General features: G+C 42.7%; 1 protein-coding gene across 1 annotated transcript in view; it reads right to left on the bottom strand.

Moving 5' to 3' along the window:
* The window catches only part of AFF3 (AF4/FMR2 family member 3), a 281320-nt gene that overhangs the window by 122572 nt on the left and 141301 nt on the right, over nucleotides 1-17447 (bottom strand). The window contains exons 5-7 of the mRNA XM_037377921.1: nucleotides 14416-14502; nucleotides 8748-8784; nucleotides 2442-2493 (exon numbers count right to left, since the gene is read on the bottom strand). Coding sequence (XP_037233818.1) covers nucleotides 2442-2493; nucleotides 8748-8784; nucleotides 14416-14502 — 176 coding nt within the window. The remainder of the gene's footprint in view (nucleotides 1-2441; nucleotides 2494-8747; nucleotides 8785-14415; nucleotides 14503-17447) is intronic.

The following is a 17447-nucleotide window of genomic DNA, read 5'->3' as shown; positions in this document are numbered from 1 at the left end:
CCTCGCACACCTCTCCCCTTGCACAACCCTGCCGGCCTCCAGCTGCAGGGCTGGGCACTACTGGGGCTCTCATCCGGCTGTGCAATGACATGGTCTTATCCATGCAGGGAGGGGATGAGTACATCCACTCCTATAGATGGACCCAGCCACACACGCTCACACATCCACATGTACCCTTGCACTGCAGGTCTTTCTGGTTGTGCTTCTTGTGCACAGGTGCGAGCTGCTATATCCCCAGAAGAACAGGCAGTCTATATCGATCGATGGCTGCCTGAGAACCAGGGATAAAAGTCTGTCTTAAAAGAAGGTGGAAAAGAGAAGAAACCTGGGGAAGGCCAACAGAAGGTAGCAGAAAGAGAACTGAAACATCAGTGTGCACCTACACGTCAGCATGAGTTAATTTACCTCACTGTAACACTCAAGTATCCATCCCTCAATTCTATAACACATACATTTTAGTATACTAATAACTTTTGCTCATATTGCTTTCCCTACTTTCTCATTTCCAGTGTTTTACCTCTGGTTTTCTTCTGCTTCTTCTTCCACTTCTCTCAGTTTTATATCTCTTTCTGAAAATTTGGTGGTTTCGGTTCCTTTTTCTCCTTCTTAGAAGTATCCCTCTCATTTTCTTCCACCTCTTTTGGCACAGGACTTGCTGATTCCCTTCCTCTGATCTCCTTTCCTTCCTGTCTCTTTCCACACAATTTCTCTAGAGGGGTCTTTCCTTCTTGAATGCAGTCATTTATCAGTGGTAACCAGTCATTTCTACTTCTAAAAATTGCTATGGGAGCCAGTATCTGCTGTGGGGTAGCCTTAGCATATAGTAAGGATTTAAAGATAAGCATTTTAAGAATACTATATGTCTAGCACAGTTTCAAAAGGTTGCACTAAGACCTCTTATAGGCAAGGAACTTTTCACACCTGACCAGATTCCGGTCTGCTATAGGCACACTGTATGACACAGTATGTAGTCTCAAACCAAAACCATAAATGTATTGGGGCATATCTTTGAACCCATATTCTGGGTTCAGAGGTACCCCTATTGTGGGTTCAGAGATCTTACAGGATTTTAATCTAGTGAAGAAGAAGAAAGGATAGTAAAGAACATTTCTCATCAATAGAATACTGTCTAACTAGAAAAAACACTTTGGAGGTTGGCTTATGTTTTACATATTGCTAAATATCAGCAAAAAAAAAAGTGTTCATTTCTCAAAAATACCTCCAGATGGCATTAAAACCCTTCTTCTTTTGGTCTTTATTGTGATATTATTTTAAAAAATTATAATTATTGGAATTGTTCTATTAACCATTCCCAGCAATCATACTATCAGAAGGAATAAGGCTGCTAATGCTTAATTCATTTAATAAGTTTGGCTAAATATGCTCACATACTGTAATTACATTCCACAACACAATCTGCAGGACAAGCCATTCCTTATACCATGTCAAATCTTTTTCTAGATTCATTTCCAGAAGATTTTTAATGTGTATTTGCAGCAGAAATCAAAACATCCCACAATAAATCACCGTTATTGTACCTCCTTCTGTGACTGCTTTTGCCATGTAACAAATGGTGACACCTTGTGAGATTTACATGATATAATGCTCTGAATTTAAATTACAGGAATCAGAAAACATAAATTATGGGCAAGATGCACTCTAAAATTCACATGACTAACTGTTACAAGAACTTCCCTCCCTCAAATGGGATTAAGAAGGTGAATGGTTTTGCAGAAATTCATAATGCTCCTGCCTGGTAGTTATTAAAGGATTTCACTTATCTAGCTCAGTTTGGGAGACTGATGCTATTTTTTTTTTCTAGCCTGCAGCCCATCTGTTTCATAGACTGGTTTACGTTGGCAAAACAATTCAGTCCTTTGTATACTAGAGTTAAAAATGGTAAAAGCTTCTATTGTTGCACTAGAGTGAAGGTGAACACTGATATATTACAAGTGCCTGTTCCTATCTATTTCTCGACTTCTTTTGTTAATTCAAAAACATCAACAAAATCGTGAGAGACCAGAGATAGCTGTAATTGGATTTCAAGTAATTCAGAGGTGAAGCTGCAGACTGCAGTCTTTTAAAATTACATCAGTACATCAAAGGCATATGTGACATGATGTTTTTTAGCAAGTGTGTCAAACTCCAGCAGCATTAAGGTAATGCTGAAGTCAGGTTGTAAAGGCCAGTCTTGCACACCCACAAAAATAATCTCATATCTATTCAGTGTGATATGGAGCCATTTCATTTGCAAAGATCTCTGACTTACTAGCATGCAAAAGTTCTAGGAATAATTAATGTTTAGTCATTATCTAAAAACCTGTTTTAAGAAAAGCATCAGCGAAAGAACTTTATCTTAATGAAAACAAATTCTATTTTGCCCAACAAATCTGATAAAAACACAGCTGCCTTCTCCGATCTTAAATGCAAAAGTGACTTACGATGCATGGGTTGCGTTTTTCTCTGGACTCTTTGGCTCTACATCACTTTTCCCTTTAAAAGAGAAGAAGAAAACGACATCAGAAATGGATCAATATGGAAACTGCTCAGATGTGACACATCAACGCTTTATTCATTGCGAACACTGACCGCTCTTGCCACACATGCAGACCGCTGCTGAGGCAATCACAGGGCTGCCGGGGCACTGCTGGAGCATTTGCAAGCGGGGAGTCAACCCTGACTTGACTTTTCTTGTCACTGCCACACGTACTCTGGAAATGTCAGGCAAGGAAACTCCACAAGAGAGGCTGATTAGAGGACACAAGCTTTACCAGGGATAGCAGACCTTGGAGCAATGGAAAGGAATTCTCTAGGGCCCTACAGCTCTGCTATGAGAGTGTGCCCCATCCAACATGCACAAGCTCCAAAACTCTGCTACAGGAACAGTAATTATTTAATAGAAAGCAAAACACCATCAGTGGGAGCTAGTAAGGCAGTGATTACGACACAGTTCTGCCAATGAATGTTTTGGTTCACATTCATTTTCACAGATTAAGGATCTGATCTTCGGCTCCTGTAAGTGGGGGCTGGGGAAGCCTTCCCTGCTATGTTGTATATCTTGCCTTAGGCACTCAACCCCAGGAGAAGTCAAGTGCCCAAATGCTTGAGAAGTATCAGAGGCCCAAGGGATGCCTCTTCACATTTCTTTATGACTCACAAGGGTCCTTGCACAGCATTTTGACTTGTGATGATCCCCTTCTTGGATCCAAAATCATATGTCTGCCCAACACAGCTTAGTTACATAGCACAGACACCGGGGAAGCAGGCTGCTAGCTGATGGGGTGGTACTGCTTCCGCTGAGTCAGGCCAAGCCCTTCTCCCTCCTTTTCACCCACCCCGGAAAAAAGGAAGGCTGATATTGTTTGCTGTAATTATTGCTCTCTGAGTAACCTGAGAAAGCTGTGCTTCAGTCTAAGATTTTTGTTTAGTTCTACCATGGCTATACAAGGTATGCGACTCCACTTGAATCACCTTGAACTTGAATTCTGGACCTAGTGACTGCGCAGCTGCTGCTCCTCTTTGTGTGTCGCTGGATGCTAATAGCTGTCTACACATGAGTTTATGTTGCCTAGCAGACAAGGAGGCGCAGAGGTTGAGTGTGACTGGTTTACTGATGGATGCATTTTTCTCCATTACCTTTTAATAAGCTTTGTTAAATCAAAATCCACCTGTGCCTTCTGAAAAAAATTTGAGAAGTGTTTATTGTGGTCAGGCTGTTACGGTGTTGTCTGATTTTCTGCTCATTGACTTGAATTGAGTGGGTTTTGGATTAGCCCCCAACCTGTTCCATGCACGTGAGCATTACGTATCATCCATTTGCTGCTGACAAAGTCCTCACACTCAATTCCCATACATTGCTGGGGTGTCAGCAATGGCTGGGAGGGCTACCTCTGGAAAACTTGCTGTTGCCTTCAGAAAAGGCAGGGTTTTGCTACCAATGTCCTTCCACTGCTGCACAGAAGCAAGCTGAAAGACTTTGCCTAGACAGAAAAGAAGATGCCTTGTAGAGAAGGTTCTGTGTATTGTATTGCAAACACCTTGCCGTGGTGCTTTTAGATCTCATCTGCCCCTCTGAAAGTGTTTATGTCTACCCAGCTTAGGTGCCTAAACTATAGTGAACAGGATGGGGAAGCTTCGGATGACGTCAAAAACACTGATGCCTCTCTGTGGACCTCTAGGGAGACTAAGCACTTACTGTAGGAGGACAGCTAAAATTTAGGCACGAGCAGGGCATCCATACACGATGGAATACATTCACTCTGTGATTTCTAGGTCACTTTTTGCTTCTAGCAGAGACCTCAGAAAGTATATCCAGATGATGAACTCACTCGCTAGAAAGCTGTTGCTACAAGTATACGTTTTTCAGCCTTAGGGTGCCTGGAGCCCTGGAGCTCATCTGCATTATGGTAATTTGAAACAAGAAACCAACAGTAACAGTTGGCATATAGTCAAAATTTTCTGTTTGTAACTTAGGCTTTTTATAAGTGATGAATTATTACCATGAACACTGGTTTGTTTGATTGTGAGAGGGAATATGGATTCCTGAGTGCTTTGCCAGCAGAGTTCACATCAGTTCTACTTTCAGCAATGTATGTTAATGCAGCAACAAGGGGAATAGCATAAGTACTGTGAGGAGAGAGAAAAGGGAATCTCTGTGATTTAGCCAAACTGGATATTAATGAATTACCCTACAGTAAGCATTTGCAGCTGCTTTTATGCTAATCGTCACTTAACATACTTCTGTGCGGAGGGGGAGGAGGAAGCCTGTACAGATGGTAGAAACGCATCAGTCCAGCCTATCAGAGTAGAAAATCTGGCCATTAAGGCTTTATCAGTTCTTACCAACTTTGTTCTCACTTGACTGAATCATAGAAATTTTAAAAATGTGTATAGACCAAGCATAGCTGAATGTCACAGACACAGTACTGATAAGATCTTTGGATAAGCATATGTAAAAGGGAATTACCTGTCAGAACAACTTGTTTTTTTCACACTCACTGTTGGCCAGACTAAGATTTACTTTCCATTTTCCATGTAACCTGCCAAACCCATGCAGGTACCATTGTGGGAGGCTGGCATTTGCCGAATTGCTAAATCCTCTCCAGCTCTGCTGCTTCTTATGGGCAAATTTGTGTTGTCCCTTGTTTTTCTTAGTCTTTTTGGAACTGACAAAGAATATGCTACCCACCCCACTATGGGACTGCTGTTAGCACACTTTATTTCAGGTGCTAAGCACTGCGTGTGTCTCCTGAAATGGGTGTGGACATGTGTGTGTCTGTGTGTTGGTGTGTGTATGCATACAGAAACATATGGTGGAAACCATCAGTCCTCATGAGGATCCTTAGCCACAGAGCTGGCAGTTCTTTGCTAGTTTCTACCTCATCTCACACAACTCCCTTCCTAATCTTTCTAGATACAAACAGAGGAGATGTGCCCAGATTACTCCCAGTTCAAAATAAAATCCAAATCAACTTTTGTAGGATTTCCCCCCTGAATAGTGGGTGGCCAGAGGAGTTCTCTCCTCTGAGCTGGAATTTGAGTGAATCACTCAACCTAACCAGCCAAGTTTCCCTTTCTGGATTACAGAAATAAATAATACTTATTGTTATAGAGCAGTATAACTTCAGCCATTATGGGTTTTTAAATGCTTTGATTTCCTTGCGGGGGAAGGATAAGAGAAATGCAAATGTTATCCATGAGAAAGACAACGTTTGCAGCTGAAGTAAAACCACTGCAAATGACAGACTCAAGAGCCACTCCAAAGAAGACACGGTGGGATGGGAAATAACAGCTAATTGGAACGCTGAAGATGTGCATTTGAATAACACAGCACATAGACCATTAGATTTCTTTCCCACATAGGGTCATTTGCTAACATTTCCTCACATTCTGTATTGGGTTTGCATGACAAGGTTCGGGTAGTGGGGGGGCTACAGGGGTGGCTTCTGTGAGAAGCTGCCAGAAGCTTCCCCCGTGTCCGATGGAGCCGATGCCAGCCGGCCCCGAGATGGACCCGCTGCCGGCCAAGGCCGAGCCCAGCAGTGATGGTGGCAGCGCCTCTGGGACAGCGTGTTTAAAAAGTGGGAAAGCCAACCCCAGCCGGAGAGAGGGGCGAGGAGGTGTGAGCGCAGCACCCTGCAGCCCCCCGGCCGGGCAGGAGGGGCAGGGGGGGCTCCAGGCGCCCAGCAGAGATGCCCCGGCAGCCCCTGGCGAAGCCCCCGCTGGGGCAGGCCGTGCCCCCGGCCCATGGCGGCGAACGGGGGAGCAGATCCCCCCCCGCAGCCCGCGGGGGACCCCAGGCCGGGGCAGGGGGTGCCCGAGGGAGGCTGCGACCCGCGGGCAGCCCGGCCGGAGCGGCTCCTGGCAGGGCCTGTGGCCCCGCGGGGGGGAGCCCGGGCCGGGGCGGGTTCGGGGCCTGTGACCCCGCGGGGGGCCCGGGCTGGAGCCGGCTGGGCCTGAAGGGCGGCACCGCGGGGGGGCCCGGCCGGGGCGGTGCGTGAAGAGCTGCAGCCCGGGGGAAGGGCCCCCGCGGGGGAAGGTCGCGGAGGAGCCGCTCCCGGGGGAGGGACCCCGGGCTGGAGCAGGGCAGAGTGTGGGGAGCCTCCCCCGGGGGGCAGGAGCGGCAGGGACCGCCGGAGGGACCCCCCAGCCCCAGCACCGTCCGGCCCGCGGGGGGGGGGGAGCGAAGTCGAGCCCGGGAAGAGGGGAGCGGTGTGGGGAAGGCATTTCAAGATTTGGTTTTATTTTCTTACTACCCTTCTCTGATTTGACTGGTAATAAATTACACTAATTTCCCCATGTCCAGTCTGTTTTGCCTGATTCACCTGTAATTGGTGAGTGATTGCTCCCTGTCCTTATCTCGACCCTCTAACCCCTGCCCAGCTGAGGCGGGGAGCGATAGAGCAGCTTTGGTGGGCACTTGGTCTCCAGCCAGGGCCAACCCACCACACATTTGAATCCTTTTTTTCCTAAATTTCCTTTGAGTTTGACGTACAGGATTGGTAAAGTATGTATTTCACTCTATCTTATTTGATGTTTTATTCCAGCACCTCAACAGGAATGCTCATGGATGCAGGTCTCAGAGGTAGTCAGATTCCCTCTGCAACGTTAGGAAAAGTGCCTGGGTGCCTGACAGTGACCTACACTTTTGCCATCAGCGAAGATGGTGTGCATGGGTTCAGCTGTTCTTTCGTTTGGTTGCCACCAGCCAGGCAATACCTACTGCATGCAGCCCCAGCCCAGCTGCAAATATATGCTGATTTTGCTGAGCAGGATGAATAAGGAGATAAGAAGCTGGAGGTACTGTGGTGTGGGAGGGCAGATGGGGGGAACTGGAAGTAAAGTGAGGTTGGAGACCACTGGAGTAAGGAGCAGGGGAAAGTTGTGAGGAGGTAGTGCCAATTTCCTAACCCACAGGAAAGCAGGTTTCATTAGATATGCAGAACAGCCTATTTTATTCAATATTCAAGGGAATTCAATTCAAGGGAATACTCAAAATGAAACTATGACCAAAGCTGGCCAGACACTGTGGCCTCTGATGTCATTGCGAAGCCCTCAGCTCAGCTGGTGTGTTTGTCACGCTCGTGACTGTGTGTATTTGTGTAGCCCTCTCTATTATGGCCCTTTGGTGCTTCCTTCTCTCATTACTGTTTTCATTATTTTCCAACAGAACCTCATCCCCTTTGTCTTTTATTATTTCCTTAGTGCTGGTACTCGCAGCAATATCAAACTGATGCCAGCAATTAAGTGACACTGCTGCATGTTTCTTCACAACATTGTCTTCTGCATGCTGACCTTTCACCAGCCTTTGCCACACTGTTTTAATAGCCTACATCTCCCTGCCTTGTCTCTCTGGATGTCTTCTCCCTCACACAGTGGGTGACCAGCTACTTTCAAAGCCCCACCTACCAGCTCAGGGCATTCTTCATCTTCAGTCACAGCCCTGTAATTTGCAAACAGGGCTCTGTGGTGGCTAACAGGTCAGGAAACTAACAAAATCATTCTTTTGGTTGAGGTGATTTTATGTTGAGAGCAGGATAGGATCATGTATTTTTAATATGCAAGACAACATTAACAAGTCAGAAGTGTCAGGGGAGAGGATTAATACTTTGTTTCACAGAATGATTCAATCTTCCCTTTCAATACAGCTGCTAAGTTTTTTACCATAACTAAATGTAATTAAAGTGCTGCTGATCTGTGCCATGATTTGTAAACTGGAGTCCACTGAAAGGCCCCAACCAGGAGTGACACAAGCACACATCACTCCCCTGCCCACACCGCTAGCCAAAAAGACCCACAGCCATATGGTCTTTGAGACATTATCTGGTGTTACTTTGGCAGGATTTATCTAGCTTATTACTGTGCAATAGCCACAAAATATACCATTGCCTATGGAAGAGAAATGATAACAAGTCTTCCTACAGAATTTTCTGGCAGTTTGGATGACCGTGTAACTAGGTCACCTCTTTTCTGGCTTTCTAAAAAAGCCACTTTTTTGACCTTTCAGTCTTTCTCATCTACATAATAGAACAGTCATAACAAAATGAATCCTTTTTGTTCTTCCCAGTCCACCAAAAGAGCTGACATTTTGATGGTCACTCCTCAGTTCAGTTCTCCACATTTGGCCACAGCCAGGCTCTGCACCATCCCATTCTGCTACTTGGTCCCTTACTCTATCAGTCACTTGTTTTTCACAGACATTGTCATCCCCTCCATCCAGTTCAGCCAGAAAATGAATTTGTACTTACTTGTATTGCTGTGTCCTGTAGATCCCTGTTGTGACTCCTATAGTAATAATAGAAAATAGGTACAGTGTGTTATTTTTATGGCAATTTTTAGCTGCAATACTTGCTTGAACATTACCTTAACAATACAAACAGCATCATTAATTGTTCATTCAATTTCAAAGTAATTTTCAATTACAAGAATAAATCCAATATTTCTTTGAAAATCCATTAATTCTAAGGCTTGTAAACTTATTTCACAACAATCCGTTAATGGTGCAATTCCTTGTCTAGCTATTACGACTCTCATGCTCACTATTCAGTTATCGATCAACCAAAACTTGTCTATTATCTTCTACAAGTTTAGATGAGAAGACAGAGGGAAGACCAATATTGTTTCATGGACCATTAGATTCCTGCGACAGTAGCACAGCTGGTCTTTCCTTTTCACATGTTGATATTGACAGTACCAGAGAACGGAAATACAGACCTAGCTCTGGGTCCCTGAGATTACAAGGTCAACCTTGTATCACAACTGCAATATCTATGAATATGGTGCAATAAATCTGACCATTTTTTCCTTACGTGCAAATGTTCACGTATTTTACTCATAGAATTTATATGCATTCATAAAAATACAAAAGAAGCCTATAAATAGAAGTGAAATAGAAATATAAACTATAGCAAAAAGATATTTATATTAAGGAAAAAAAACCCACTTTGCCATGGACGGCAGCAGGAAAGGTATCCCATATATAACTCTGCTTCTGAATAACCCAGACATGCACGGGAATACTACCACATATACATGCTGCAGTTACAACTGCAGCAAAGGCTGTTCAGAGGGGCCAGACACCCACAGCAACACACATGATCATTTTCAGTGAGGAATTGGGCACTAGACCAGATCCCTGGCCCACAGAGGCTGAGTGATGAAGCAAATTCACAGCTCATCAAGAAAGGAACTGCAAGTCCCCAGAGAGCTCAAGGATGCTCTGACTTGGCCAAGCTGAGATTTTGCTGCTGAGTCACTCGAAAGCATACCTCAGGGGTTCAGGGCCCCAAGAGTTTCTTGGCATCTCTAAAGGGACGTTGGCTGGACTGCAGATACTGGGATCTCAGGGGCTCAGCTAGTCAAATCTGCTCAATCTACACCATTTGCTCTGGAGTCAAGGCTCTCCAGACTTACGGCTTTAATCTGTAATTTTTAGGCTATAATACACATCTACAATTCATCACCATCCTACGCACCTTAAGTGCAAGACATCAAATTTTTGGGGAAGCCCTGAGCTTCTACCTTCAACTGCAGTATGAAAAGATCTGTACCGTCTTTCACATGCTGACAATAATTTCTGAATAATTTCAAATTGTCTACTTTTGACAAATTGCCTCACCTTTTTGCAAATGCTTCTGATGACAGGATATTAAAGCCTGGTTTTTTTCTGGTGACTGAATATCAGAGAATCACAAAAAGACAGTGCAGGTTTGGGTTGGAAGGGACCTTAAAGATCATCTAGTATAATACAGAATAAGATTATAGAATAATCTTAAGAAGTCCAGATCAGCCTGCAGTAGTGATGTAGTGACATATACACTTGAATTTAAATGCTATTCTAGTAGTCAACCAGGCTGCCAATAAAAGCAGGCTATTAGAGCATGTTCAGTTTCCAGAATAGTGCATTTATGTACCTAGAGAAGTTTGAGGGAATACAATCTTTTTGATGGAAATACCCTTGGGTTTGTAAAAGTGTTTGAAACTGCTAAACAAGCATCTTGCTCACTTTTTTACATTTTCAACCTCAGGAAGAATGCAACCTCCCCTTTAACTGCCTAGCACAGTATCTTACTACTGGCTCTGCATAGTCTCAAATCTGACATCAGTAAAACATATGAGCTATAACATTTTCACTTTTCCTTTTGACTGAGTCTTTAAAATAAGCATCTTGATTCTCAACAAATTATTCTTAATAATAAAGGCTAATACAAAAATCTCATAGCAAAAGAGAGAATGCTCCTACTGAGGTAGGAAAAAAGTATGACTTCATGCAACTTAAAAACCAAAGGTGAAGTCTTCACTTCTGGAGATTATTTTCCCATGTATTTGCTCCAACTTGTTAAAATCAAGAAAAAAGGAAAAAGTAAATGAATTCAGAGTGTAAAGAATAACATCACTATGATAACTTGGCTTCTGCTGAGAATAATCACCCAATAGCTTTGTGACAAGACACCAGTTCTCCTGGAGTGGATAAATTAATTCTCAGATAACAAAATGTTGGCTGATCCCATAATATCACATACATATAACTAGAAATCAAACATCTGATCAAACTTTCAAGACATGAAATCACAGTAAAAATGAAGAAAGACAGTAAAGCAGAAAGCAGAATTAACAGCAATTTTTTCCCACACAAGAGCAGAGAATTAATGCCTGAACATGAAAGCTCATTCACACAAGCATCAAGTGAGCTCTTATTTACCAAATTTAATTATTCATTTAAAGTTTATTTATTAAGATGTTTTAAATAAAATTGCAATCAAATAATGCCTGATCATTTGTACATAACAAAGTGTGACAGAGACCTGAGAAAGGAAAGCACACACAGCCTGTCACATCACACACTGATTCAATTATCCTTAAGCTTTGAAAAACAAGAAATAAAGAGACTATCATTGCCCCTTCCTAGTAAATTCAGGACTACAAATTAATTCCACAGAGAAAGTAAATTCAAAGTTAAGGATGAAATGTAACTTTATGCTCTTTATTACATAAAGGACAGTTCCCTATATGTGCTCTCCCAGCAGTGCTGTGCTGTGAAACATACTGGGCACTGCTGCACGTGGCAAACATGACCTGGACTTCCCTTCCGTTCTCCTGCGTTAGTGCAGACCTCCCGTGTTAATGTGGTCTGATTTCATATACAGGTACAGCATATGAACATACATCCCCCATCTACCCAGCATACAGTTATATAGATGGACACATCTGCACACTCCATTTCAAATATGCAATTCTGTTATATTTGTGCTATATATAAATATAAACCTCAGGTTTCTAGCATTTATTGCTAGACTGATTTCAAAACCAGTCTAGCTATAGTTGCTGTGGCCTTTGCAACTTTAACAGCCTAATTAATAAATTTCAAGTTTCAGGCTGTCAGATCACTAATTACTTGAGTTGCAGGTTAAAAGCAATGTGGCATGTATGGGAACTAATGATGCTGACACTCCGTTTTTATAGACAGAAAAGTGAGGATGATTTGCATCCTTGCAACAAGGCAGGAGTCCTACAAGCTTCTCTTTTTCTTATTCCCAAAATGACGAGTATCTTTACACTTGGGAACTGTCTTCTGTTAAAAAGGACTGCAGCCTACTTGCTTCTCTGGCTGGAAGAGTCATTGCAAGTGAACTGAACTGGTCTCTCAGTGCTGCCATAAAGACTGAAAGTCAATTCACGGTACCATGCATCGCTTGGAATGAAGAGATGAATTTGATGCCCCAAATTTAGCCTTTCAGCCTCTTTGCTGGCCTTGGCCACTTCATAACTGACAGGCACATTTATCTGAATAATCTGTGCTCTACAACAGTTTGGTGCAGTCCTTAGGTTTTAACAGGTTGGGACCACTATGTAGCTTACCTGTGGGAAAGCTTCCTAAGAGTTATGGTAGCATCCCCTATGAGATCAAATAAAGGTTTTACACCACATATTGTGAAAAGCAATAGCTAGCTTATGAATGTTTCAAAAACATGTCTGAAAAATTAGGAAACCATTCTTTGCATTTTGGAACCTGAAAAGCAGATACCTTCTAAAGTCTGCAACTGTACAGATTCAGAGTGAGCCACAGGAGTAGCTTTTAATTATTCTAAAATATTTTAAAATAGATGTGGTGTCTATGATCTATGGCCAGTAATGCAGGATTTTTCCAGGACTCTGGTCAGTTTTGTTAGGTAGTTCTTCCCCATCTCACAAAAAGCATTCTGATTTCTGACCATACAGCCCACCCAGCCCACAATACAGTAGTGATGTTATTATATGTACAAAACTATGAAGATGAAATCTTGTTCATCCTAAGCTAAAATAAAATGGAAATTCTACTTTGGTAAGACAAAAGGAAGCCACCTAGAAAAGGGTCTTTAAAAATGAATGGTAGATCTCTGACATGGCTCTGCAGTTCAAACTATTAGAATATTTCCCAGGGATATGGATGAACAGGCAGAAAGAAGATGAGAAAGTCAGTATCACCCATTATTCACATATGCTTTGCCCTATGGTCTCTGGTTCTCCTGTTCCTATATTCATCACAATATATTTAGTTCTGAGGAAGTACATTCAGATGGCTACACAGATACGTGCATACCTTGCCCATACACATCTGCATACGTGCCGTGCAAGCACATCGTGTGGTGGTAGTTCTGACAGAAACGGCAGAGCTGCAAGCACCACTTTGTTTTTGTCATCCATCTGGGCACTAAACCCGCATGTAAGCTGCTGATACATCTGTCTCCTACTGGATTTACTCTAACATAACCAGCCCCTAGCCCACCTACCATCTTTGGTCAGCTGCCTGCCTTCAATAAGCAAATAGACAGTGAGTTATTTCCTTCTTTGTCTTTCATAACATGCCAGAGATGCTTTGGTTTACACCCTCGGTGCTTCAAAATCATGACACTCATCCATGGAAAAGCTGTTTTACTGTAGGCAAATCTTGAAGGATTCTTGGCTTTGTGCTTGTAATTATTCCCTGCCCTAAATTTTGCAGAATGGACTTAAAAGCTACCAGAGGAGTTTGCTTTAACAGGAGAAAGGCTATAAGCAGCATCAATACAATCTTTCAAGCTTGAACACTTCATGAAATATGCTTGTGGCATATAAAAAGTATATGGTGATACAATGTGAAAATTTTATTGGCCTTTGCATAGGAGCGCTGATTTCATTCCCTCCTGACTTACCAAGTATAAATAATGTGGTTTCCCCAAGCTCATGCCAGTGAGCTTTACCATGCCACACTGCATCCTCCCTGGGAAACGCATACGACAGTGGAGCTGGTTTCAAGGCACCATCAGCAGTACCAGTGGCCTTGGTCCCTTAAGAGACCAAATACTTCCCTGGCAAATACTCTGTGGCCTCTCTGGGCATCATGGCACTGGGCTGCCTGCCTTTCTAGCAAAGCTGGCTCTGAAGCCAGGTTGGTGGCAGGGGATGTATGCCCACTCCTGAGCCTCTGACTGCAGAGGCCAGTGTATTAGTAAAGCCCCCCTCAGACCTCAACAGTTTCAATAAAAATCTCGGCTAGTGAAGCCAAATGAAGCAGGAACAATGGATGCAAGCAGGAGCTTCTTGACTTGCAGCAGCTGTATGTGCCCTGAGGTATCAGTCAGGAGCTCAGCAGGTGCCTGCAGAAGGCACCACATCTGAACACCCCACCAGGGACACCGGCAGTTTTGCCTTGCAGCGAGGAACCCGTGACCCACACATCAGCATTAGTGCTGCTGCCAGGAGATATGCAAACCAGAATGTGTAGCCCTGCAGAGGCTGTAAGCAGGGAAAAGTCAGGGGATACTAGCACACACACACAAAAGGTCATCAGCACAGCATCAACCTCAGCCCAGAGGCCTCACACGCTTAGGCAGGGCTCATGTAGGACATATTTTGAGGTGCAGGAGGCACGGTTCTACATGATGTTGCGTGTCTTACCTTGTTTGGGAAGGGAAACTTGCTTTGTTCTGCCTTTCCTGGTGTATGAATAGCTGACAACGGTGGGGGCCATGAATGGGTCATCTCCTGAAAAACAATATTGCACAGCAAACTGTGTTTAGAAAGTCAATGGAAGAGGAGACAATGATAGTATATCAGTAGCAAGAGTGCCTGGGTAGTGGAATATTTAAGTTACTGCAGCTTCTAGGAAATGCCAAGTTTACATATAATCTAGACGATACATGAGCTACATTGATTTTTATCTCAGACTCCTGAGAGCAGTTCTTAAGCACCATTTAATTTTCCTGAATAGTTAATGTATCTTAAGTGCAAGAAGTTTGATTTTTCTGACAATCTGCAACTACATTTTAATCATGCAATGTATTCTGGATGGTGAGACTAACAGAAGAATCTTTTTTTGTAGTATGGGAACAAAAATTTCAGGTGATGACCAGTGGGGTACACACTATGGAATAATCGCAAAAAACATTTCATAGACAGGGTCAGAATGAGAAATGTTTTAACACTTGCTCAATGATTAATTCCTAAAATTGCCTTTATCATTGTAAAGGAGTTGAATAACTTCCTAACTGCAATGTGTTTGTGCCTTGCAGAACACAGGCATTCGGCAAACCCTAAACAAGGTGTCCTGCACTCCACCTTTGGCTCTTCCCTGTGTTGTTTTCAAGGATATTTTTTTAATAGCTAAGAGATATACGTAGCTTGACCTGACTTGTATGCAGTCATCCTTGACACAGCTTCAGGTAGCAGGTAGACCCATGCTCAATGCCATCAATCATGCAAGCCTGAATGAGTTGGTCTCCAAAGCAAGGCTGCTTTTGGGGAGGTGTAAATTAAACACTTCAGACAAGAAGTTTATCAAGAGAGAGGTTTCATATTTGTCTCTAGGGCAGGCTGTTAAAGGATAGACATGGGTTTTGATATGCTCAGCACCAACAGCCATAGCATTTGGTACAAAGTAACCTAACAGGATTAGGAGGAGAGGAGTAGAGCATGACAACCCTGAAGAGTCAGCCCCTAAGTTTTCAAGAACTGAAGAGCAAATAACATCCTGCCTAAGCAGGGGTCTCGCTGACACCATCAAGGGTTTGCCTGGCAGATGCTTTGCTGGGTTTCGGTACCATTAGCTGACTGCGCAATTGTTTCTCAAGTGATGTTCCAAGGAGTCACACTGAGATCCATGATCAGTCCCAAAATAATACTGGAGTTATATTTCCATGACTCATTCCTTTTTAAAAAGAAAGGAAAATGTCATTATTTGAAAAAAGGTGCGGGTGAGTCTCTTGTCCATTCTTCGTTAGTGCTTATGGAAGTTCTTCCTGACCCAGCACGGACTGAGCTGGGGCATTTTTTACATAAGGGAAAGTCTCCAGCTGTTCTGCCAATGAAAGGATCAGCCCTTTCAACATAGTTTATTAGTAATAAATGTCACCTTTAAAGCATTCTTGATAAACAGTTTATTTCCTAATAAAAAATACATTCTTTTATTTTATTTGAGCCTAAAAAGTTACATGATTTATTATACTTCTGTAATCTATGTGCGTGCCTCTAATCAGAGCATCATCTGGTTTGCAGTTTCAGTATCAGAAATGCTTTGCTTTTCAGTTCTTTGAGGCAGATTGTTCATCATATGACTTCCTTATCTGATAAGTGCCAGCAATAGCAGTATATAGTCATTTTTAATATACAGTAAGTTCTTTAAACTCAGGCAACAAAAAAACACAGGCAACCAGATTGCTGTTTGCTAAAAGTACCTGGCACAAATGCTATTGTTTTCAAAAGATTAAGGAATTACATATTGAGAAATACTTCAACAGTAAAGGTTTATGACCATAAATTGAAGAAAAGGAGATTTGCAACGTGGACATTTAATCTTAAGGCTGTGATCTAAAAAAGTATCGCTTTATCACCTGCTTTTCTCTGCTTTTCCCTTACAGGACTATTTACTTACTTTCTAGAAATGGGATGCCGTTCATATAGACTACAGGTGTTCCCACTGGTAAAACCCCGCTCCCAAAGAAAGAGTTTTTCCCTACAAGTTGGGCTGCTGGGCCCAAAAGTATGCACAGGGATGAGCTATGTGCCCCTTTCTTCTGAAGGGCAATGCTTTACGTTATCTCTGTCAACTGAAGAATCAGGGCAGCCAGACTGGGAAAGTCTGGTAGCTTTGACCTAAAGTTATCCTACTTGTGAAATACGCTGTTCAGTACTTATGATTTCCATTTGCCCAAGAACAGTTCCTCCAGGTGATACGGTGGCTGACCCCCACTTTCACCTTCAGGGAGATATCTTCTGAGAAGTCTGCTATATGCCATGCAGAAACCGATCTTACAGCTGCGGAGCTCTTCCCTCCCACCTTGCCAGCCCAAGTCTGACAATGATGCCTTCATCCAGGGAGAGGACCAGAGGGCTGATTAAAAATAAGGGTGACCTTTTTTTTTGACATGTCAAAAACTTTCATTTCTTCTTTTCCCCAAGATTGTTTCTCATCCACACTTCAATGAAAAATGGCCTTAATGGTCTTTCTTTTTAGCTAGCTTCTCTTCTCCCTTTTACTTTGTGTTGTGGTATATAATAAAGCTTTCTTCATAATTTAAATTTGACGCAACCCTTTCTAACACAAAGCTTTAGTAAGACCACTGATATTTGCCTGGGTTAATAATTGCCATTATCACGACTAGCTGGATGTGAATTTATTGGAATAATATTTTGAGTTGTGATCATATGCTGTATTTATCACTACCCTTTGGAATTCAGACAACTATAAAATGAAATCAAATCAGAAAAAAAATAATCAGAAAACTAACATGAAGAATATCCCAAATTATGGGTTGTCACCTCTGAGGAGTGGTAAGATTTCAAGGTAGTAAATATTTTTTAAAAAGAAAAGCATTAAACGATGTGCACAGTCTCGTTCCGGCTGCCAAGCTCAGAATCTCAAAAATCAGGAGAAAGGATTTAGATGAGCAGAAAGTGCCAACACTTTGCAAGGTCAAGCAGAAACAAATCCA

This window comes from Falco rusticolus, chromosome 2 (genome assembly GCF_015220075.1).
Source record: "Falco rusticolus isolate bFalRus1 chromosome 2, bFalRus1.pri, whole genome shotgun sequence".
Taxonomy (NCBI): Eukaryota; Metazoa; Chordata; class Aves; order Falconiformes; family Falconidae; genus Falco; species Falco rusticolus.
The sequence above is the reverse complement of the archived record's forward strand: the minus strand, read 5'-3'. Positions and strand labels throughout refer to the sequence as shown.